We start from the raw sequence: 24,725 nt of genomic DNA, 5'->3' as shown, positions 1-24,725 counted from the left end.
CTGGTTGACATCAACACGGTACAGAGGTTATTTTACAAGGGAGTTATAATTCTGTTTCAAATGACATCAAAAAACAGACCAGGGAGGGAAAATAAGTTGGAAAAAAAAAAAAAAAACACTGTTTACTGTCAACTCTTGAACTTCATTGTAAATTATGGCAGAGGTGCAGTACACTAATTGAATAAACTGCAGCTGGGCACAACAATGAGGGCTGTCAGAAAAATGCACGTAAACATTTGGTTGTTCGTAGTTTTATTTTTGTCTTTTTCGAGTTAAATAAGGAGATGCAATATTTAGTTTCACTGATTCACTTTCTTATTGTTTAGTCTTTGAAATAAATGGAGCTACGGTTCAAATGTGTCCGAATTGCAAGAGATAGTTTAACAATCCACATGTTTTTAGTGTACTGTCTGACCTGCAAAACGCTGGATTAAATACAAAAAAACTAGTACATGTCTGTGCCTTTCAGCCTGAAGTTCAGGGGGATGCATTTTCCGAGCATGACTTTCCGTTTAATTGTTGTGAAGTAATCTTGATTAAAAAGAAAAAGAAGAAACAAATCAAGAGTGAAATTCATAAAAAAGTAATTTAAGCACATTTTTCAAATGGTCTTTACTGTAAGTTTAATGGAGATATAAAAAGAAAATCCTCAATACAAAACCAGTTGTAGGCTTTGTATAAAGATGTCTTTATTTCTGAGTTAAAGCATGTAAATAGCATGAAAAGAGCTATAATTTCTATTGCATATAGGCCCTGAAAGCCGCTAGTAATTTGTATAATCTGAAAAAGAACATATAATCAGACGCACAGCAATCAACCACCTTTCAAAGCTAAATAAGCTCATTTATTTGGCATTATAAGAGCATTGTGTTGTTTCCTAGTGACAGTAGGAACCAATGTTTCTGTTTTTGACTCCAAACTCCTTGGAGCGTTAGCAGTTTGCCTGCTGACTGTGCTGATATGGGATTACATCCTTTCTGTAATGTGCTTGCTTTGATGAGTGCTTTTGGGAGTAATGCTAAACTTATACTATTGGCTGTTTAGTATTGCGATATGGGATAAATAAACACGATGTCTTTGTGCTTCGGGAGTTGTCCTTCCAAATGATAGGGCTCTTTCTCTTTTTGGATTGGATTTAACCACTGTGACTATGTTTGTTTGTTTTTTTTTTATATATATATATATATGTCACATGTGTATCTGCAGTTCCCTCTAGAATTATTTCACAAGCATAGAAGTTTCTGACTTTGTTGTTTTAGTCAATTTCCCTTGAGGTTTGTGCTTCTCACTGTTGCAACCAAGTACAATATAATGTTGAAACAGTGAAGTGAAATATTGCCTGTCGTCAACACATTTGAGGGCAACAGGGATCCATGAATGTATGGAAACATGTGATTTATTAGAATTCAGTCATGTATATTGCTAATGTTCATAAGAATCCATTAGTCATGTATTGTGCGGCCATAACTTTTACCTACATGTTTTTTGCTCGTGAAATGGCTCCAGTAATCCCAAAATTGTTGATGTCTCACAGGATTAGCATGTATCGGAGAAGATTTCCTGGTTTTCACTTCGGCTGTCAAAGGATTTTTCCCTGAATTCGTCTCTGCTCTCTGCTCTCTGCTCTCTACGTCTCTATCTCTTTCCTCTGATTGTTCTAATGTGGGGATTTCAAAAGCACTGCGCTTGAATAAACACAATGGGAGACCCAATAAAACTCCCTGGAATAAAGAATATGCCATGAAGCTCTCTCCAGCCAGCAGCTTTCCCACACATTTCGAGATCTTTTCCATATGTGAGAATGAAGCTGTAATATACGTCAATGACTTTACCTGCTTTCCTGAATGGAGCAATCCGTCCGTTGGTCAAGCCGATGTGATTTTTACAGTGGTACAGTTCAAAGTGAATATTTTATGTGGCCTTGCTCAAGCCGCAAGCTTCTCAGTCTGTCTGCCACATTTATGTTACATAACATTAAATCATCAGGTTGTTCCCATGATCATGTAAAAGATCATATAAACGTCTGTGAACTCAGTGGGTGCTAAATCAGCAATTATAGTCCTACAGTCTCATGTCACTGGCAAAATGCAGTGACTCACAAAACGTGAGAAGAAGAGGTTTTCAGATCCTGCACTCAAGTATCAATACAAAAATGTAAACGTTCTCCATCATGAATGGAAGCCAAGCACAAAGACCCCTACTTAAGGTAAAGCACAGATGTATTAGCAGTTTGATGTATTTTCAGTGAAAGTGCCAAACATATAGGATTGTCACAGAATTGGAAAGGTGGAAATATCATAGGACAGATCCATTTTTTGGTATTTCCTGCTTTTTGAAATTATGTAAACAGGCGATCTCAATTGAGAAAAACAAAGTGAAAGTAAAAGATGCGGGAGGCTACGTTTTAGATGATTGCGTACGTAAACAAACCAAATGAGTGTCATCATTAGATTTTGGGGCACGAGTGTGTTTGCAACAAGTGTGTTGTGGCTGCAGGAGCTGCAGGAGGTGGAGCCAGCTGGAACTGCTTTCTATAGAGTTTTATTAACCGAGGTCGCAGTGCTCGTACCTTAAAATTTCATGTATTCGAGTGATGTACTTCATGCGTATAAACAGTTGTAGTTTGTTCATGTCTGTATGATACATTTCTTGCCTCTCGCTCTCTCTCCCTCTCCCTCTCTCTCTCTCTCTCTCTCTCTCTCTGCAGTCGTGTGTCCTCTGACATGTATGAATGGAGGAGTATGCAGCTCGAGGAAGCACTGCCTGTGTCCTCCTGGCTTCACCGGGCGCCTCTGCCAGTTTCCACTCCATCAGATGCAGCAGGCTCAGGCGGCGCGGGGCAACAAGCAGCCGGTGTACCCGCACCACCTGAAGCCAGACGGCCTCAAACTCGTGGAGCAGACTGGAATAACGCGCACCCAGATGACACAGACGCGCTTCACGCTCCCGCTGTCGGCGGTGGGGCACCACTCGTCTGAAGGTATGCTCAACTCGCTCAAGCAATCTTTTCAGCCCGACTTGTGATGTGTGGAACTCCCCTGACGTGCTTCTTTTCTCTGGTTTCAGTGCAGTTTAATGTACGTGTCCACCATACGCCGGACACCTCTGTGGTCATCCAGCCTTTGGATTCTTCGGACATTAAACCTCCTCACAAGATTGGGCAGCGCCCCGTCCCAGCGAGACACAAACCGAAGGGCCGCTGCTTCCAGGAGACCACGCCCAAACAGGCTGTGAGTGTCGCCTCTTTCAACCAGAAACACCTGCACGTGTCATCCCCTCACGTCCGCTGAGCGAGTGTGTGTTTCTTGCCGATTTAGTGCAACAGCACCCCGCTTCCTGTTCTGACCAATCAGGAGGATTGCTGTGGCAGCGTGGGAAATTCGTGGGGGCAGAACAAGTGCTATCAGTGCCCCAAGCTACCAAGTGAGTCACGCCGCACCTCGTATTTAGCCGGCTTTAAAAGAAGGCATATACCCTCCCAATGCACCCGGATATAACAAACTAAACCCCGTGTTAATATTCTACTGTGAAAGCGCAAAAATATTAAGATTCAGTTTACAGTAAAAGTAGTTTGATGTTAATGTGCTAAACACTTTGTTTATTGAGCCAGAGATGTCACGCCTCCCCTCCAATTCCTACCTTATGAAATTACGGCCCTGGATTGAAACAATCGCTTTTTATAACCTCTATAAAAAGTGCTTTGAACGTATACGTGAGAGTTAGTGGTAAGGTGGAGTGGGGAGTGTGTGAAATGTTGGGAAAAGCGAAAACGGAAGAAATTACGGGAATTACACACAGACAGTGAGGCAGAAAAGGAGAATGTGGAAAATAAGCCTCCACTTAAAGCATGTTCCTATAAGCCTGCCCAGTGCAGGACTGTCTTCACATGGCAGAAGATTGAATTTCAAGAAAATCTTGGCGGCTCACGTTTTTCCACTCTGCTATTATTCCATCGCTCAGTTCTGGCTCAGACAATGCAGCCTTTCACAAAACCTGATACTGTAAGTCTGCTTGGTCTTTCGACAAAGGGGTTTGTATTCAGAGTACTCTCTAGTTTGTCACGTTCATGTCCCCTTTAAAGCCCCTTTCTAATGAAAAGGTAAGCGAGCAGTGATCTGACCTCTCCTCTCATGCTGTGCAGCGCTCCTGCTGCTCTGTAATGTAAAAGTCTTGTATGGTTTTACTCCCCGGCGAAGCACTATCATCTGGATAGGCAATTTTGGTCTCATTGAGGGTAAGAAAAAGAGGAATGCTGCATTTTATGTAGTGAAACCTCGTGGAGGGATTTTAACACTGTCATTAGAGAAGGGAAGCAAAAAAACAACAACTTTCAGACAACTTACTGAAGGTATCGTTTTACATTTTGGAAAGTATGCCGTGTCTGGCAGAGAAGATCATTTGTAATATGCAAAGACATCACATGGTTATTATTAATTCAGAACAACGACACGAAAAGTGTAAATAGCTTCGTTCCGTGGTGACAAAAACCACCATGTTCACACCCTGCAAACCGACAGGCTTTACACTGGGACTGTTTTCATTTAGACAAATGAGATATAGGCCTCAGACGAATACAAGCCTCAAATGAATGTTGTAAACTACACGGGAACCGTGTTACATCTGAATTTACTAATTTAACAGCATCATTTAAGACCAAGAGGGCGCGTGGTTCAAGAGTGTCGCACTTGATCTTTTAATTACGCCGACATGTTTCAGGCATAGCTTCAAACAGACCAATCAAATTGCTTCTTCCATTCTCCTTCGGAGCCAAATACATTGCTATAGGCTGTTCATTTGTCAAGAAAGAAGTAAAACAAAAGCTGAACAATGTGACGGAGCTTAGAACATTTAATAGCTGGTGAGTTTGGTGAGTTTGTAAAAACACCCATAATGCAACAGCTACAGGAGAAGTTGTTTCTTTGTAATTTGACTGTATTTTTCACCAGAAAGTTTCATTGAAATTGGCCTCATTTTGAGATTGTTGTCATTTCTCCATAGTAATTGTTCAGTTTCGCAAAGACATAAACATTTTGACCAGATATACTCTGTTCTACAGTAAAAATAAAACTTAGAAATATAAATTTAAAGGTTATTATGGCACTATTATCGTTCTGACCCACTCCAGATGTAATTGGGATGTATATGGCCGATGCACTAATATTTGCTGTCTGCACCCCCTTCTTTACCTATAGATAATTTTTGCTCATCAAACCATGAACTATTGAGCAAAAAGATAGTTCCTATATTAATGTTTTCAGTTTCTTAGTAGCATTAAGACTCATTTGTCGCCTTGAAAAATATTTACCTTCTTCTCGCCAAGGATCACAGGTTGTCTTATTTACCATCCTGGTTTTATATGGATTAAACCCAGGACGGACGGTTGGGAGGTGTTGCTCTATTTCATTTTTTGGAGCTCTGGGTTTTGTCAGCCTTGCTGTTTTCCACAGTTCTAATGTCAAGCTGAGTTGTCACCGCTCACCGCCGCAGCTCCTGCACACACTTGCGCCTGTCATCAGTTCTCTCCGTGAGTCAATTGGTTTGTGCTTTAAAATAGGTTAACTTTGAGCAATAATTAAATACCCACGGGCTTTAAAAGAGACCAAAGGCAAAAGAGGAGGTATTTAATCATGTATTTCACAAAAAAGGAATCACAAACATTAACCCTTTATAGGGTTCTCAAAAAAAAGAATACTATCCAGTGTGTGTTTGAAAGATCTGTAAAGTTTAGTGTTTATAAAGTGAAACGTGTCAATATAAATATAACGGACCAAAATATTTCACAGTTTCTACTCACAAAATGAATTAAACTGAATAATGTCTTTACTAAATCTCTGTGAATCATTGAAGACACACACTACTCCCATTATTTGCTCAAGAAGTTCAGACCTCGCAACACCTCATGAGCAGTTTACGAAAGTTAGATAAATAGTTACATGTGGCGGATTCAGGAAAACCTCCATAACATTTACACTTATCAACATTGTTTATCATTCATTTCAGATCACTGAAATACAGATATTCAATAATATTATCAGTCGTCAAACTAATGAAACCTCAAATGAAGCTTTTCTTGTCTCCTCCTCCTCCAGATGCATCAGTCAAACAGACCATAGTGAAGGATTATGGCTCCACCTGTCCTCAAGGCTATAAAAGATTCAACAGCACCCACTGCCAAGGTAATACTGGCAGGATCCAGTTCATAATAAAGTCCAATTTTAATATACTTATTGAATATGCATTGAAGATGCTGCTTGATCATCGTGATATTTTCCTTCTCTCTACCTCACCTCCTCCGTTTGAAGACATCAACGAGTGCACCATGCAGGGGGTTTGTCAGAACGGAGACTGTCTGAACACATTGGGAGGTTTCAATTGTTCCTGTAAGTCCGGTTTTGTCCTGGAGAGCAACCGATGTGTCGGTGAGTAAGAGACCTCGCTTCTTTTCTCCCCGCGGCCGCCTGCATGAGACGACTTTCTGTTCCCAAACTGTCAAGCCTGATTGTTGCCACACAAAGCCTGCCGTCTCCTCCATCAGAGCCTCCGGCGGAGCAGGCCCAGTGCTTCCTGATGGCCTCCGGGTCCCGGGGCTGCGAGCACCCGCTGTCGACGCACCTCACACAGGAGATGTGCTGCTGCACGGTGGGCGTCGCCTGGGGACACAACTGTGAGAGCTGCCCTCAGGAGGGCACGGGTAAGACATTACGAGGACGGAATGATAGTGCGGGGCAGTGGCTGAACAATCACAACACAAGACTATTGTTTTAATACGTTTATTTACTCAACACAAAGACGAGCAGAACATATCAAAACATGTCGAGCTTGCAGCAAATTCTCTCTGTCCACCGATCCACACTCATCTGAGGATTGACAGAACAGAGGAAAATGTCTCTACGAGGGCCGATATTTCATTTCACGGCAGAAGAATGCAAACTAATGAGCGCACGTGTGACACACAGAAAGAGGGGCAAAAAGATACTTCAAAGAGGGTAAGGGCCTGTTGTGGCACCTCGTGCGATTCCCACTTGCCAATATTCTACATTTACAAATGTTACTTGTTATGATGGCACCCAGTTCAGCTCCGCTCCTCCTCCCTCTTTCTACCTTGACTTTATGACTAAAAACTCATTTATTAGTTTAGAAGATTTGATGATCCTTCACTTCTTTATAACTGCAGAATGAATGTCTGTCGGAATTGAGCTACTGGGCAATAATTTATTATTTTTCAATGATAACAATCAAGACGTTTGATTATACATTTATTCATTGAATTAAATGTTAGTTATAACTTTTCATTCATTGCACTGAGAAGATCTCTCAGTAAAATACCAGCTCAATACTGTCAGGACAATAATTTACCGATCCAGAAGATTTAAGTCTGAAAGACATGCAAAATAACACACACTATTGATTTAGCACATTTGTATTCATTAATATGTAATATATACAATATATATAAAATATACAGTAAATATGAAATCATATATCAAATCAGAAAAAATACTGGAATGGGTTCATTCTAAGATCACATCGCAAATCGTTCAGACTTGTTTACATTAACATGTCAATATGTTTGATAACTCACCAACACCTCCAATTCCAAAGTAACACATTTTATTTTGGGATTTTGGGGACTAAAATAAATTTTATTAACGATACCATTTCCAGCAGAATGTTCTCATGTGAACAAAGCCTAGTTCAAGCAAAGCCTTAATTTGAATACCTTTGATTGGGAATTATGTCCTTTAGGGTTTTTTTTTGTTAGTTGATCACCTGAAAAACACATAGAAATTCACTGCACCTATTTGCTTGAGCATGTCATTACATAGACTTTATACAGGATCTTAGTGAATCGGGCTCTAAATATAGTTACTACCTGAGTTATTAGGTTGGAAAAAGGCTTTTGATGTTGCTATATCACATCTTATATCACGCTTAGTACTGGGAAGGCTCATGAATTTACTCTACTCGTAAAAAGTGGAAATGAAACAAAAGATTTCTGTTTAGTAAGATGTGAAGTATAAAGAAAATTGGAATGAAGTTGTTTTCTTTTTCTCTATGTGCTGCTCAGTGGCTTTCAGTCAGATCTGTCCAGCTGGGAAAGGATACTTCCTTAAAAACATAAGAGAAACTGTGGCCTTCCCTCCCATGTATTTCCAACACAAACTTGACAAGGAGGGTGAGTATTTCAATGCTCTTCTCGCTTTCTTTTAGACAACAAACATGCAGATTTCTACAGATTGTGTGACTTCATGTGTTTAATGCTCTGCTATCCCCTATATTTTCAGAGCTAGAGCGGACGGTAAGACATTATCTTCTCTCAGTCCATTAACAAAAGCTTTTTATTTGAAGTCTCTGGTCTTTATATACAATCTTCCTTTCTTTTACAATCAGTTAATTCCTACAAATGTACATTATCAGAAAATAAATAATCCTTTTACTTTCCACCAATTTTTAAATCATGATTTCTTCATAAGCATGCTGGAAAAAGCATCCCCCTGCCCCCCTGATTTTAAAAAACACCCATAGAGCACATTTAATTGCTGCATATGTCCAGACAAAATGTAATACTTACAGTTTGTTTTTGTTTTTTTAAATCAGGAGAGGCCTCAGGAGACGACAACGCCCGTGCACCAGGCTCCCACCAGCACCCACAGCCCTCGTGTGCCTGGTAAAGGCGCCTTTGCTCAATAACACCTGTAATCAACATCCTGAAAAAGCGTTTGTTTAACAAGCTGTCTCTTTGAAGGAAAAGTTTCTCCTCTCAGTGCTAATTACATCCACCGCCAATACAAAAGTGTGGAGAAATGCTCTCTTGAAGTGATAAAGGCGGAAGCGCTGAAGATCAGCAGGTCATCATTACTCCTGAACTCTAACCACTTCATTTCTCCTCCGTTGCATCCTCAGTTATTAAATCCACCCCTCCTACAATCATCCGGATGACAGCAGGCAATGACCCCTTAGAGACGCAGACAAAAGCCATTCGTGAGTTTCGCACAAAACTTCAAAAACCTCTTCTGTCCTCCTACAGAGGGACATTTGCAAACATTTTTCACATTTTCTGTACCTCCAAAATGGACACATTCGTAGGAGACGATAATGTCCATTTCTCTCAGATGACATGTTGACTTTCCCCCCAGGCAGTAAATAACGTTTACGATGGCATGCACGGTACTTATGTAGTATTTCTTAACACTACCAAAACCGAGTGGTGCCTCACATAAATCAAAACAATCCAGCAAGTTCCACACAAGTTCAATCTAGTCTGACTTGTGTTTTTTTTTTTTTTTTTAATGAACAAGTCACGCCTTCAGGCACCATTCATGTACGTTCAACCATGACGCTTGAACCAGCCTGAAAGGCCATGTTCACACTCTTACTGTTTTATGGGAGTGGAAATGTTGTCATAACTATATTTTTAGCCGCTGTTTAAAAGCATGGTATGTGTTACACACTGAATTGCCACAGACATTTCAGGATTCACAAAGCATTTGCAGTCATTTGTGTTTCTTTAGCTTTTTTTTTTATCACGACTCAGACCTTTCTTATGTGTTCATTTCTAATTTTAAGAAATACTAGTTTGGATATTTGGAGCATTGGCACTGCATGGGCATTGGTAGCTTCACATGTATAAAACAACAATGCTTATATATATATATATATATATATATATATCTATAGATAGATAGATAGATAGATAGAGTATATATGTATATACTGTATATATGATGCCAGTCTTCTCTTTGTATACTCCTTGAAGCAGAGACAGATGAATGTAGGCTAAGCAGAAACATTTGTGGTCACGGGGAGTGTGAGAACAGCCTGAACGGCCACATCTGTCACTGTCACCCCGGCTACCATCTCAACCCGCTGAGGAACATCTGTGAGGGTAAGAGACGACGATGGAGACACAGCGGCGACAGCAAGGGTTGTTATGGCACACTGGGGAAAAGAAAAGTGTTTAGTTCTAGGATGTTGTATCTTATATTTGTTTCAAGCCTTTTTTGGCCTCTTAGTTAAATGTAGAAACTAATTATTTAAAAAATGCTCAGCATGTGTGGTTTTTTTTTTGGTTTTTTTATCATGTCTGTACCTGTAACTAGCAGTCAGTAAAAGGTAACCTTACTCACAGATTGACTGGAATCGGCATAGCTTGTCCTCTGACCTCTCCGACTTTCTATAATATTTAGAATTGTTTCCATTATGTGTGGCTGCTGCACTTTTTCTGACTCACTCCGACTCCTCTTGTCCAGACGATAACGAATGTGAGTCAGAGCCGTGCGGCCACGGCAGAGGACTTTGTGTCAACATTGACGGAGGCTACAAATGCGTCTGTCGGCTGGGCTATAAACACATGGTGCAGCACGGCAGACTTAAGTGCATAGGTAAGTTAGGCCTCTGAGGTAAAGACCCGGTTACTCTGTGAAGTGTTTGTGCTCAGGCTCTAATTGCTCCGTTCCACAGACGTGAACGAGTGCTCTAAGCAAGACATCTGCGCTGCCGGAGGCCATTGTGTGAACTTACCTGGTTCTTATAAATGCGAATGTCACAGTGGCTTCAGGAGCAAGTCCCACCGCCACCCTGCCTGTGAAGGTACCAAGACACCGATTATTACAGATATTACTGTGCAGGCCTTTCAAATTGTTTGTTGACTCACAGCAGATCAGTATATGTATCAGTATACGTCACGCTTGCATGTTTTTGTGTTTATGAATGTAATGTGAACCATCCTGTCAATTTTGTACCCATTTTCTCCAGACATAAATGAGTGTTTGAATCCCAACACTTGTCCCAACGAGCAGTGTGAGAACACACCAGGGTCTTATGAGTGTGTTCCTTGTTTGCCCGGTCATGAGGCCCGAGCCGGCACCTGCTACGGTGAGTACAATCCTGCCTAACAGCAATAAAAGGTATTAACTTTCTTTCATAACCACAGCGCTGTCTTGCTAATGAAGATTGGTGAAGGCGTTTCTAAGATTCTGTTCACTGCAGTAACATATAAGGTAGAAACATTAGACGTTGCCGATCATGACAGTATATGTTTTACACGTCTATCTTCTTTACTGCTTTTCTAACACACACACACTCACATTTACAGGCAATTCCGATTAACTTGCAGAAAATCAACCTCAAGTGCAAATCCTAACAAGAAATAATGTATTTCTAATACCAGGTGTATGCATCACTGTAAGTGGCCTTGTTTTATTTTCTCCCATGTGTTTCACCAGACATTAATGAGTGTCAGAAGCCTGGCATCTGTCCTAACGGGCGCTGTGAGAACCTCCCCGGTACTTACCGTTGCTTGTGCAACGAGGGCTTCCTCCCATCTGCAGACAGCAAAGGCTGCAGTGGTCAGTGATGCTCACTTAACCTTTTCCGACCAGTGACTAGAAGAAGCTTCCGACAGCTGAGTGACTTCAGGCTGTTGAAATTTCTCTTACCCAGACATCGATGAGTGCGAGGACGTCCGGCTTTGTGCTTACGGCCGCTGCATCAACACAGACGGCTCCTTCAAGTGCCACTGCTACCCGGGGTACCAGCGCACACAGGAGGGCAGTCACTGTGAAGGTAGGAACCATTCACGAAACCATGGGTTTAAAAACGGCTGAATAAAACCGAGATTCATGATAGTGGGTATGAAGATTGTTTTTACTTCCTGTCTTTTAGATATCAATGAGTGTGAACGACCATCAAACTGTCTGAAGGGCCGCTGTATCAACAACATGGGTTCATACCACTGCGAGTGCCAGAAAGGGTTCACACTGGTCAGAGGCCGGGAATGCCAAGGTGAGGTTCTTACAATCAAACCTCTGTCAGAGACCAGGGTGACTGTCCCTCATATTCATTTATTTACTGAATACCTGTTTTTTTCTTGTATTCCTGATGTACCTGTTGCCTGTAAGAGATCATGGTTCAGTAGTTAACGCTCTCCTAAAGTGAGGAGATTCTCGGTTTGATTCGGGGATGAGGGCATTTCTGTTTGCATGTTCTTCCTGAGTGTGGGTCGGCCATGTTTCCTGTAACAGCTCAAAGTTAATGTTAGGTAAACTTGCTTTTCTAAAACAATCTGTCAAACTCATTTTAGTTCAGAGGTCACATTCGATCTGAACTGGGCTGGACCGGTAAAAATTAGAGCATTTTAAAACTTAAAAAATATAACAACTCTAAAAAATGTTCCTTCTTCTTAGAGTGGACATATGCAATTACATAAATTTTTTTAAAAAAAAAATCTGAAAGCCCAGTGTTTCCCTCCTTCTATTTTTTTTTTTTTGATTTTTATCGATTAAGCCTTACAGTATGGATTTGACACTAATTCAATTTCAGCTGCTAACTTCTAGGTTTGTGTGTAGTGTGGCAAATTCTACGAGAACTGCAACTGAAAGTAGATATAGAAGCTGCTTTTATCGACAACAACAAAACTCATTGTCTCTCATGGGATTCTTATGCTTTGCCATATCATCTGGCTTGGGGTTTATGTAATCTTTCTGTAATTTTAGGTGTGAGTGAAATCGTCTGTCTCCGTGTTTGTAAGCTGGGCAAGTGGTTATAGAAGATGGATGGATGAATGAATGAAAACTTTGAGTGTCAGATTTATGTGGTGCACATGACACACTTGTCATCATTGCAATGCAATATTACAGTTCTTTGTGTATTGCTGTTACTCAGATTATTTACTTCTGTTTGGTGATTCAGTTTGAGTGGATAGGAGGTCTCGGAGGGATTGGGGCCGATATGTTTAGCAGCTGAACAAGTCCACAAACGACCAAATGTTTTCCTTACTCACAATTCAGACGGTGTTTGGACTGAAATGAACAATGAGAGCGGGCTCTGTTATTTCCCTTTCAGACATAGACGAATGTGCCACAGACAGACGTCTCTGCCAGCCCTTCGGCTCGTGTGAGAACAGAGCGGGCTCGTATGTGTGTGTCTGCAATCACGGTTATGTCCTCTCAGAGGACAAACACAGCTGTGAAGGTAAGCTTCCTCTGATTCCTTGTGCTTTACTGTCAAATCACATTCATCCCAGAGCTTTCACATGCTGAACATTTAATCCCCGTCAGCCTCCCGAACCAAAACTTTTCAGTTCATAACCACAAGGAATGACACCCAGCTTTCTCACTTTTTCTTTATTGACAAGCATTTAAAGGTGTTCCTGCTTGACACCCTCAAGACAACGTCCAGCATTCTCACACCCATATGAACACCTTGTGTTATTTGTTCATCCAGCAGTCCGAGTGCTGACAGACGAGAAGAAAGAGTGTTACCTCAACCTTGATGACACCGTCTTCTGCGACAGCGTCCTGGCCACCAACGTCACCAAGCAGGAGTGCTGCTGCTCCATCGGAGTAGGTTGGGGGGATCACTGTGAGATCTACCCATGTCCTGTGTCTCACTCAGGTGGGAACAACTGCGTATATAAAAATAACCAATCACATACTGATTTACTACGTCTGATAAAATAGGAAATTATTGAAAAGTTCCTTTCTTTAGCAGTTATTTCTACACTCATAATGTAAAAGAAAATGTCAACTGTATTTCAAGCATTTCTTAATTCAAAGTTTGTTGGTTATAGAGTATCGCTTAAAGAAATATTCAAAATATATAATCACGGGAGATATTATAACATTTTCAGATATTGTATTTTGCCTTTTCATGACTTATAAACTCAAATCATGAAGATTAAACAAAAAAATTCTTTAAATATTCCAGTTCATTTAATAAATATATCCCATTCCATGTCTATGTAGTGTTGGATCTTTTGGGAATTTGCAGAGTTTGCATGTTCTCATGGTCTGTGTTTGGGTTTTCCCAGGGTACTGAGTTTTTTTCCCACAGTCCAAAAACATGTATTTGTGGATAATTGGTGACTCTACAGTTTTGTGATTGTGTGATTGTCTGTCTCGTTGTGTTTGCCTTCCGACAGACTGGTGACCCGTCTATAGTGTGTACTGCCTTCACCCACAGTCAGCCCTCAACCCTAAATTAGATAAAGTAGTTTAGAAAATGGATGGGTGGAGATGCACCTGTATACTGTGCCGTTTGATGCATTTCGTTTGTCTTTCCCATTTCAGCTGAGTTCCACTTCCTTTGTCCAAACGGTCAAGGGCTCTACTACGATGAGGGTATCGCGTACAGCCTGCCTGCCTATCACGGTAGATATCTGCACTCCAGCCGTAACGTCCACATACCCAACACCAGACCTACACACTGCTGAAACACGGCACCGAAATCTACACGATAAACGGTGGATTGTTAAATGTAGTTGTTCTCGTCCAAAGCTGACGACATTTCCTTTAAGTCACTCCTGAATCGGCCGTGGGGCCCGAGGTGTGACTGAGCTGAACTCTTGCTTTTCTTGTCTGCAGATATTGATGAGTGCTCGTTGTTTGCTGACGAAATCTGCAAGAAAGGCCGCTGTGAAAACACACTTCCAGGCTACGAGTGCTACTGTCAGCAAGGCTTCTACTATGATAGCAACCTCCTCGAGTGCATTGGTGAGTGTCTGGATACTTCTCCACTGTTTTTCTCCAGAAACTAATGAGCTTAGAGGACGTTTTGTAACACAAAATGATGTTGTTTTTTTCCCCCCACTCTTTATAATTATGAATTTAATGCAGGGCAATATAAGAGGACAAAATACAAGCAAATTAAATTCATTTCAGCCAACAAAAACAATGTAAATATACATATCTAAAGAACATCAATGAAAGTGAATTTAATGTACTTTTGGTACATTGGAATCCAACTGAAGTCAAGCGCAATTGATCGTATTCCTTCATTTTCTTTTTTTTTCCCTGCTCTCTAATTTTTCTATGAACTGTATTTTATTGTTGTAAATTTTATTGTGGTTTTAATGTAAAAGCACATTGTAACTGTGTTTAAAAAAGTGCTATACAAATAAAGATATTATTATTATTATCATTATTTTTATTTTATTTTATTTTTTCCTATTGGTAATTTGCATTGCTTCTCAATTAATAACTGAAATAAGTTCTTACAGTCGAGTTTTGATGTGGGATTAAAGGATGTAATATACCAGTTCTCCAGATTTAAATGTTACCACAGCATTAATGTGGTTTTTTTATGTTTCTTTCTCAGACGTAAACGAATGCCACGACGAGTCTCTGTGTACTAATGGGAGGTGTGTCAACACTGAAGGGTCCTTCTATTGCAACTGTAACCGTCCCTGGACCCCAGACGCCAATAAGAAGAAGTGTGTGATGGCAACAGTATCAGGTGAGTAGACAATCTTTTCCTATATCAAAGTGTGTTTTTCTGTGGAGATCATCCTCACAAGTTTTGATTTTTTTTCCATGTCCAGATGCAAATGAATGTGAGGACCCTGAGAACTGTAAGAACGGCCTGTGTGTGGACACTCCTGGTTCATACTACTGCATCTGCTCTCCACCTTGGACCCTGGCTACTGACCGCAACAGTTGTGTGACCCCCGAGGAGCAGGCTGGTAAGTGTGGCGGTGGAGGGGTGCAATAAGAAACGTGTCATGGTGGGCAGAAGCCCTTGGAAACAGAGAAATGTGGAGTTTTGCTCCTGTATTCAAATCTGAGGCAAAACAGATTTTTGCCCTACATCAGAGAAAAAATGTGAAGGAATCCATTAGATTCTTTTAAATATCATTACCAGGAAAAACATCCATATTTATTTAATGATCACATAATGATGTTGAATATATATATGGGTTTTATATATATATATATCATCACTACCAGAGGACCAAGTTATGACTGAGCTCATATACCATAAGGATTTTTCAGAAGTCGAGCAGCTGATTTAATGTCAGGACTATTTGTATGTCGCCAATGTCAGTCTGCATGCATTAAATATTCTTACCTTGAAAAACACTGCACATTTACACAACACATATAAAGTACCTTGTTCAAATGTATGTAAAAACCAAGGTCTAAATAATTTCGGAAATCAGCACCACACCTGAACGATGTGAACAAAGCCATGCAATTGTTAAAAGAAGCAAAAACTAAACGTGCATGTAAAAGACATTCCTGCATAAGGCTATTTCCATTTTGACCCTGTGACTGATCATTTGAAGACAGTAGCAGAGGTCTTCCAGCGAAGTTAACCATATTGTGTTTTCCCCGACTTTCATACTACAAATGCTTTGCTTCACACCAAGTAGCAACTTATTTTGCAGGCGAGTTTTGCTGATTTTTCCCACATTATTCAGTATTATTGGTAACAGCTGTTGGAAACTTAAGGCAGTACAAACACAACTCGTTTTGCTTTTTATTTAAAATATGCGGTAGTTTTTTATACCTCGTCATCACTAAAACCTATCTCATAATATCAAGACAATAAAATGTGTGACTTAATAAAAAAATAAAAATTTACTCTCTGAACATTATTTTCCATTCAAATTTCTTCTTACATTTTTTATAATTTTTTTTTTTAAATATAGAATAACTCTGACCCCCAAATTTAACCTGAAGCAGCTCACCTCTTGAGGCTCGTTAGCACCCTCTAGCGGAGTAATGACTGTTTACCTGCTACAGTGCCCTTGTTTGTTTTTGTTTTTTTTACCTTGTAATAAACATATATGGTTGCTGAAATAAAACATTGTTGTTAGAAAATTATAATTATGCCCCTAAACCTTGTGGCTGAATGAGGTTGGACGCACGCAGGAACTGTCTCCTCAGTTTGAAGGACAAGGTGTAGGAAGATAAGTGGTGAAGCATTCAGGCTCTCTGGAAAGTGTTTTTGTTACACTGAGGTCCTTCTTCATATCAACAAATGACTTGGAAAATATAACATTTAACTATTTTCACTTTTACTGATGGTCATTACGCTCAAGCAGCAACCAATCAGTTGAATAAGGATTTACTTAAGGACGTCATTCTTACTTAATGTGAGAATGAAAGTGTAAATGAATACATATTTATTTCTTTTGAAGCCGTTTGGGAATAGGTCTGTATGAATTTGCTCACGACAGAAATCACTTGCATCGAAAGGTCGAACAAAATGAAAACATGTTTTAAATTAAGACTCAGATTCAGTTTTCTGATCTTGTTATTGAAAGATTGAACGGAATACAAAGTTGTGATTTTGTACAACGACGAATTTAAACCCTCAGTAAATGTGACTGAATATTTTATTGGTTATGAATAGATATGAAAAACCTGCCGGATCGGTGCTCTCAGCTTGACTTATAAATACAAACTAGACCTTCGGTTGGCAGGTTTCAGCCTACGTGCAGCATGTTTGGCTCTATCCAGGCACAAAGAAAAAAAACCCAACAACAAACAGAAACAGTAATGAAGTGTAACCACATGATGTGGTCACAGAACAACCCACACTGGCCTCATTAGCTGTATTAATTTTCTTTGTGAGATTGCCTGTGAACTTCTTGGCAGGTTAAAGCGCTGTTGGAACAAATCTTCCTTCTCTAATCTTGCAGATATCTCAGTGTGGAGAGCAGCTGCAGCATTGTGCATGACTAATTCTCATTCTGTCATTAGTAGAACTTTGCATGCAACATTTTTTTGATAGGATCATAAACAGAAAGCAAATGGGACGTGCAGGAGGTGGACGCAATAACTGCTCTAATAAAATCAGTCCAGTATCGCTCCGATGAAAGCTGCACCTGAAGCTGGAAATGTTCAGCTTTAGTTTTGACTGCGTCAGAACTGTGTTCATCTGTATCCAATGTATTTCTGGTATTAAAAAAATGAGGTGACCTCGGTAATGCCGAGTCACCTCAGACTGCAGCCTCGACAGTAAGCGGAGTGGAACAAACACATTTTTCACACAGTCTCAGCAAAAACGGAACACTGCAAAGACAACTGCACGAACGGAGCATCTCTTTGCAGGACTAAAAAAAGTGCACTGAACTATTTTGTTGTCGTGTCCACCACCTGCAGACACAAGAGCTGGCCCCGAGCAGATGTTCATACTGTAACCGGTGTCTGTGGTGCCCTTTGCAGATGTGAATGAGTGCCAGGACCCCTCGTACTGTAAGAATGGGAGGTGTGAGAACACGCCCGGCTCCTTTCACTGTTTTTGCGACCCTCCCCTCACCTTCAGTGCGGCGCTCAAACAGTGCGTCTATGACGGTGGGTAAAAAAAAAAAACAAAAAAAAAAAAAAACACCGGCATCGGCTCATCTGAGTCTGACTGCTCAATATGAGTTTTGGCTTACCTCAACATCTGCCACTCATGTTGCTCTTTTCAATTTATCCCAGTTTGTGTCCCATCTGCACTGTGCTGGCTTTATGATATAACATCTCTCTTTTCACCAACTCTATAGAGGCAGTTTTCCTTTCTGGGAGCAGATAGCACTTTGAGTAGTTACACAAAACAGATTTAAGCTCGCTTGAATGCAAACTAATATGCAAACACATTTAAAGTGAAGAAGAGGAATCATTTTGAGCAATTTCCACTGCATGCCGTCATTTTTCTCTAAAACTGATTCTATCTTGTCTGTGTTTTTTTTGTGGTAAAACTGATTGATTAAGATAAAGAAAAACTCAAAATCAAAAACTGCTTTTTTTTTTGCTAGAGAATGCCCTGAGCTGATCATTTTGTGGAAAAGAAGTCTAATTGCAACTGCGTTGTCACTTTTGTGCAATATAATGCATGAATGTCATGAATATGACTACATTGACTGTCAAAATCAACACTACTGCACGATTCTAGATTACATAGAAAAATACTAACTCACCGATCATTTTGATTTTCGATGCGAACATTACGTTATCTCACTTAATGTCACTGCTCCAGAGGCATTGCAGAAATTGAATGTGATCATGTCACTTCAGACATTTATAAAAAGTCTTTGGCTGTGACTCTTGGAGACAAAACATATTTTTTTCTGTAAGGTTCACAACTAAATAATTACTTACAGAATTTAAATTGTTTATATAGTCTGTTAGTCGTAGGTACATTCTTTTTTTGTCTCTTTGTGCATGACTGGATGTTGTATTGCATGACACGTAGAGCTATCTTCACTACATATGAGGAAAAAAGATAAATAAGGGTAATTGCCTCTCTAAACATTTACAAACGTGTACATTTGGTAAACCTATGGGCCTTCCTTTTTTTTTGCTATGAGACTCATTTGTGCACAACAGCTTTAATTGTAACATTTACTGACAACCTGACATGTAAACATCCATCATCTGAGTGGAATACCAATGTCTTTATAACCCTGAAATGACAACGCTGCAGATTTGAGTCACTGCGAAAGGCACTTATCTACATTAATGATTGTGACGAGTTAAAATCTCATATCTGTTGTTGATCTTTTCGTTTGACTCAGATCGAACTGCAGCCCACAAGGACGTGTGTTTCCTGCAGGTTGACGAGGGTCTGATTTGCAGCGAGCCCCGAAACGGCATTGTGGTGACTTACTCGGAGTGCTGTTGTCACTATGGACGCGGCTGGGGGCCCGAGTGTAACACCTGTCCTCCCCGAAACTCAGGTGACCTACATCTGCTAAGAATTTCATTGGGGCTCCTTTTATTCTTCTTCTTCTTTCTTTTTTTTTTTTTTTAACTGAATTGTGGTTTTGCTCTTTGAATTCAGAGATGTTCAGTCGCCTGTGTGAGATGCATCTCGAGACCGAGTCTGATGGGGAGCAGGACTTTCTGGCAGCTTTCGCCAACTACAATCCAGGTAAAGCCGTTCGCCATCTGCCATGTAGTCATCTAATCTGTTTGCTCATGAGCAAGTCTGACCGACCTTTTCTCTTTCGATCTCATGTTTGCTCTTTTCCCGGCTGTGCACGATAAGGTGACAGTTCCGAAGAGGATTCGGATGAGTGCAGCTGTGCAAATGGCCGTTGTGTTCGCTCCTACCTGGGAATTATGTGCGAATGCAACACAGGATTTAGGCTAGACCACTCCCGCACCCGCTGTATAGGTTCGTACTTCTTCAAAAAAATACTTGAGATGACGATTTGTACCTCAGTTCTGTTGCTTCAATTGTCCTCGACTGAAAGTTAAAGTGGAGTTTGGCAGCAGCCTTTGTGAGACGGTGGATACGTCAAGATTATCTGTTCATCTGTCGGACTAACATTTATGCTGCTGTGTGATGTTTTATTTCGCTTTACACTCTCCGACACCTGCTTGTGCTTGTTTGTCGCAGACATCGACGAGTGTGGAGAACCCGGAGTCCGTGTTAGTCCCTGCAAGAACGCTCGATGTGTGAACACTGCCGGCTCATACAAGTGCTTCTGCAAACACGGCTTTGTGGCCACACGCAGGCCCAACGTGTGCGCCCGTCGCAGAACTCGGTAACCTCGGCGTGTCACCCCCCCCCCCCCCCCCCCCCCCCCCCCCCCCGTTTATCCCCGCCGATGCAGCACATGCAAACACACCGCGCGTGCTGTACCCGCCCGTCTCCCTCGGCGTACAGACACGGGACTGTGTTTTAACCCCAAAAACAAAAACAAAAACAAAGTGGGTGCTCTCACCAGGAGCCACATCATACCAAGGGCTCATATGAAATGTACAAAACATGTCATCAGCTCCTCCTTAACGCGCCATTTCACATTTTAAAAGGTCATCAGTACGGACTAAAAAACGTGTTTGTCTATTTGTTCGCAAATTTTTTTTTGTAATTATTTCTTTTTTTAAACTGTTTTTGTAGTTTAATTTTAATATTGTGCTTTTTTTTTTTTTATTATTATTATTATTATTATTATTGATTCACTGATCTCCTGTTGCTTTGAGCTAAATTTGAATGGCCAATCTCAACCATCCTCCTGTTTTAATAAGGACGCGTATCACAGCCCTCCTCAGTGTTACTGTTCTTCCAACCCAAGTCAATATTTGCACACTCGCAGGAATGCCATGATGATTTCTCCAAGAGACAGTATTGACATTTACATTCCCACTTAAACCCATACATTGGTTATTTTATTGTACAGTTTGCTAAGTGGAGAGGTCACTCTCCCACCCCTGTTTGTTTGTTTGTTTGTTTGTTGCTGTAAAATATGAGAAACCTGAGGTTCTGGGATAATTTGACATGTGCACCTAAGTGGACTTAAGCAAGACTTTACATAATGATGCACTTAGCAATGAGATAGTGGGACTCATTATCTTAAATGTAGCTTTCTCTGGGAAACCAAAACATTTCAGCCTCTACTGTTGTAATTGCTGCATCAAAGTATCTAGAAAACCAAAGACGCTGTTGTGATAAGAAGAAATTGATTAAAAAAAATCTAAATGTCTATGATCCATGTATTTGTGGGTATTGACTTTTGTTCACACATATGATAAAACAGTGCTTTAATGCCATTAGATCGGACGGAGCTGTTCGGTAAGGGAGGCACAGAGTTCACACGGTCAGGTTGAGAAGTGAGAACCTTTCTACTGTGGAGGATTCAGTGTTGCCTTTCAAAGCACACCTAGAAAGCAAATAAACCCGGCACATGCCTCAGGTCATCCATTCGCTCTACTTCTGTGCTCTTTTCCTTGTTAATTCTATGTGGAAATTGATTCCACTGAAAAGTATAATCTACCTTTTTGAATTCATTTTGAATGTTAAACAAGTTCTAATTTAATAGTTTGTTTGTTTTTTTATTTTTACTGTGTGTTAAACAGTATCTGAAACTTTGTTCAATCTCAGTAACCATTTTTTTTTTTTTTTTTTTTAAATTTAGGATGAAGTTAGAAAGATAAATAGAGAGGCTTTAAGATAATAAAATAGGGGGGGATTTTCTTTCTTCAGTGATGCAAACAAATTCCTGAAGACGTTTGTGCAACCAAACTGTTGATTTAACCTTTTTAGAGTCTACAGCCAAACTGTGATCCAGGTAAATCTCTCGTGTTTATACTGGCCACAAAGACGCCCGTGATCAACAAGAAACCTTATTCTACGAAGGACAAAAAAAAGAAAGAAAGAAATGACGCTTTGTTGATGCCCTCAGGGAAATTGCTTAAGTGCATTTAACCCATCCTATTCATAATCAACCTTCACTACACAGACGAGGAGAATTGAATTTCTGCTGCAGGAGGACCTGGAGAATAAAAACACACACAGGGAGACCATGTAAACTCCACACACAAAGGCCTCAAGCCCATTCCTTGATTCCTACTGGGGAACAACTAGGTTTTTTTTTAAATTACCACTCAGTTTCACCCGTTTTTGGCACCATAGGAGTTACTTTTGATCTGAAGGTTAATCTCAACCACATAAAGAGGTTTGTTTCATCAAGTATTAAGGTGGTTTAGTTTTCTTTGAAGGTACGCCAAATGTATTGATTATATCTCCTCCCTGCTGCAACCAAGAAGATGACACCTGTAAATGTACAATGAATTGATATCTACAAATGATACAATGTTGAGCTACAATATATTTTGACACTTCGGCTGAGAATAAAAATGTATATTAGATGTAGCTTAAAAGAAAATAAAAAAGGCATTCACTGCTCACTATTGAGACGAGACAGTTTTGGTGCTATTTGGGTGGAATTTCCCCCTTTCAACCTCCCATAAGAGAGCCAGGGATCTACTGAAGAGATTCTAATACTTAGTTGGCATAAAAGTGATTCTAAAAAGAAAAATATCTCAGCTGGAGCCAATACATTTTTTCTTCTGAATGGGAACACATGAATCCAAGGAACAGAAAGCTTTAACTCTGTATGTACTTGACACAGAAGTGTTGGATCCAATAATGACTTTAAACGTTTCCAGATATGTACCTTATGTTTAAATGTTTCAGAAGACTACTTGACCTTTGTTTCCTACAGCATTAACAAAACAGTGGAAATGCATTGTGAGACACAGTATGCTGACACTTGAAGCAAAAGTTCTAGTTCCTCTCAGAGGAGACCATAAAGTCCTGTGACCAGCTACCTGAAGAACAGTGTCATCTTGTGGCCTATTTAAGTTAATATAAATTCCTTCCAACAAATCCAATCCATCCACAAGCAAGGGGATATCAAGCTCAACATGAAGGAGGGTCATTCTCCCACACTTTTAATATTCTTGATTGAGACGAACTGTCAAATCCTCTAGTATCATCATTCAGAGATTGTTTCGGGATTTCAGGAAGGAAATGCACCAAGGAGCAACTGGCTACAACAGAACAGTGGATAAAGATCCTGTGAAAAGCATTGAAAGGAGCATACGTTGTAAAATATCCCCTGGACACCTAGAAGGTGAACTTCTGGCCTACTCAGATCTGGGGTGAGAGGATGATCAGAGTGAGGCCGTCACACCACCCTGATGTCAAGGATCCAATTGATGAACCGGGATCCGGTGTCATGGACTAGAAGCTCCTGCAAGCCTCCACAAGCACCCTAATGGATAAAGTGGTGGAAGACACAGGGTAGCCTCCCTATCAGCCACAGCCTCCACCAGAAGATGTGTTTAAAGAAGGACAGATAGCCTGTATTTGTTTTCCCCAGCTCTTTCTATAAAAAGCCGACAGCTTAAATACATCGCTGCAAATATTAGCATTTGCTACACCTGTGCTTGACACGTCAGAAGGTTTACACGCACACACACACACACACACACACACACACACACACACACACACACACACACACACACACACACACACACACACACACACACACACACACACACACACACACACACACACACACACACACACACACACACACACACACACACACACACAAAAGGAGGCTAATCAGCCTCAATTTCACTCAATTTGTCCTGTTGTAGTATACGTAAGTGAAGAAAATAAATACGTTGTGTGATTGCAGAAAGCTTGCAGGTTTTTGTTTTGGATTAAAATGCAAACATTTCAATTTGACCACAAAACTGTGTCTCAGCAAAACAACTCAACAAATATCTCTTCCCTTCTCCCATGCTCCACCCAGAGCTTGACCTCCTAATAAAATAATATTACACAGTGAGAATTTACAACAGGTTCAGTTGACAAATAATCCCAAATATAGTTAAATCCATAGAGGACGCTGCTGTTAAGATGCTGAAAGATTTTATTTTTTTCCCATAAGTCGAGCCTGCAGTGGTGGACAGACAGAAATAACCACCAGGAGAGAGAAGCCTGGTGCAGCAGAAATCAGACGAGGCCACTCTTCCTTCTGAGTCACAATAACAGCACGGAGGCTGTCTCTCTCCAAGCAGGGATTTGCTCACTGATCATATCTTTTATTACCGCTTGCTTCTCTATCACAATAGACAAGGTCATATGTACTATCAGCACAGCTAATTGGTGAATATATTGTAGGACAGTGTTACAACGGCCAGGTAATTGAAATGGCATCACAACCATATTGATCTGTGAACATACAGAAAGACTCGAGGTGCAAGGGGAATTTAAAATAACACAGATTGTCTTCTTTTGACCAAGTGTGATGAGAGCTGTTACCGTTTTTTTTTTTTAAATGTCCTCTGATTGTCATTGTAAAGTAATTTCATCTTCTTTACAGGTACACAGAAATGTTTTTTTCGTTCTTTCTGCAAAGCAGTGTGCATCTGTCATTCAGAAATGTGCAGAGCAGGAAACCTTTAAATTGCCTGTTTTTGCAGACGGTTGGAGCCGAGCTGAGATCAAATTTGTCAATGAGAAGGGAGCAGACTGTTTCCAGGGAGCCTGTTTATAGCACAGAGCATTTAATGAGACTCACAACAGCAGAGATCTGGCATGCAATGCACCAGATGGTATTGGACTTCATGCTAAGAATGTATTTTAGAAATGTTTGAAATCATCAAATACGACTCAATGAAGAGGTTCTAGGACTTTCAATACAAGTTTTC

The 24,725-nt window shown here is 40.4% G+C and overlaps 1 protein-coding gene across 3 annotated transcripts in view; it reads left to right on the top strand.

The window, feature by feature from the left end:
• The window catches only part of ltbp3 (latent transforming growth factor beta binding protein 3), a 35,230-nt gene extending 14,686 nt beyond the window's left edge, over positions 1 to 20,544 (top strand). Inside the window, exons 2-29 of one of the 3 annotated variants that reach the window (XM_080483760.1) lie at positions 2,708 to 2,980; positions 3,067 to 3,230; positions 3,318 to 3,423; positions 6,090 to 6,176; positions 6,303 to 6,419; positions 6,536 to 6,691; positions 8,069 to 8,176; positions 8,286 to 8,299; positions 8,599 to 8,668; positions 8,905 to 8,982; positions 9,761 to 9,886; positions 10,251 to 10,382; positions 10,462 to 10,590; positions 10,756 to 10,875; positions 11,226 to 11,348; positions 11,443 to 11,565; positions 11,665 to 11,784; positions 12,844 to 12,972; positions 13,225 to 13,395; positions 14,070 to 14,150; positions 14,364 to 14,492; positions 15,097 to 15,234; positions 15,320 to 15,460; positions 17,952 to 18,080; positions 19,286 to 19,447; positions 19,552 to 19,641; positions 19,759 to 19,887; positions 20,113 to 20,544. In XM_080483760.1, the coding sequence (XP_080339886.1) occupies positions 2,708 to 2,980; positions 3,067 to 3,230; positions 3,318 to 3,423; positions 6,090 to 6,176; positions 6,303 to 6,419; positions 6,536 to 6,691; positions 8,069 to 8,176; positions 8,286 to 8,299; positions 8,599 to 8,668; positions 8,905 to 8,982; positions 9,761 to 9,886; positions 10,251 to 10,382; positions 10,462 to 10,590; positions 10,756 to 10,875; positions 11,226 to 11,348; positions 11,443 to 11,565; positions 11,665 to 11,784; positions 12,844 to 12,972; positions 13,225 to 13,395; positions 14,070 to 14,150; positions 14,364 to 14,492; positions 15,097 to 15,234; positions 15,320 to 15,460; positions 17,952 to 18,080; positions 19,286 to 19,447; positions 19,552 to 19,641; positions 19,759 to 19,887; positions 20,113 to 20,264 (3,497 nt within the window). In that variant the 3' untranslated portion in view covers positions 20,265 to 20,544. Of the gene's footprint in view, positions 1 to 2,707; positions 2,981 to 3,066; positions 3,231 to 3,317; positions 3,424 to 6,089; positions 6,177 to 6,302; positions 6,420 to 6,535; positions 6,692 to 8,068; positions 8,177 to 8,285; positions 8,300 to 8,598; positions 8,669 to 8,904; positions 8,983 to 9,757; positions 9,887 to 10,250; positions 10,383 to 10,461; positions 10,591 to 10,755; positions 10,876 to 11,225; positions 11,349 to 11,442; positions 11,566 to 11,664; positions 11,785 to 12,843; positions 12,973 to 13,224; positions 13,396 to 14,069; positions 14,151 to 14,363; positions 14,493 to 15,096; positions 15,235 to 15,319; positions 15,461 to 17,951; positions 18,081 to 19,285; positions 19,448 to 19,551; positions 19,642 to 19,758; positions 19,888 to 20,112 lie in introns of all 3 variants that reach the window. The other 2 variants (XM_080483759.1, XM_080483761.1) reach the window with 2 other exon arrangements.
• The last annotated feature ends 4,181 nt before the right edge of the window (positions 20,545 to 24,725 follow it).

This window comes from Lipophrys pholis, assembly GCF_963383615.2.
Source record: "Lipophrys pholis genome assembly, chromosome: 16".
Taxonomy (NCBI): domain Eukaryota; kingdom Metazoa; phylum Chordata; class Actinopteri; order Blenniiformes; family Blenniidae; genus Lipophrys; species Lipophrys pholis.
The sequence above is the reverse complement of the archived record's forward strand: the minus strand, read 5'-3'. Positions and strand labels throughout refer to the sequence as shown.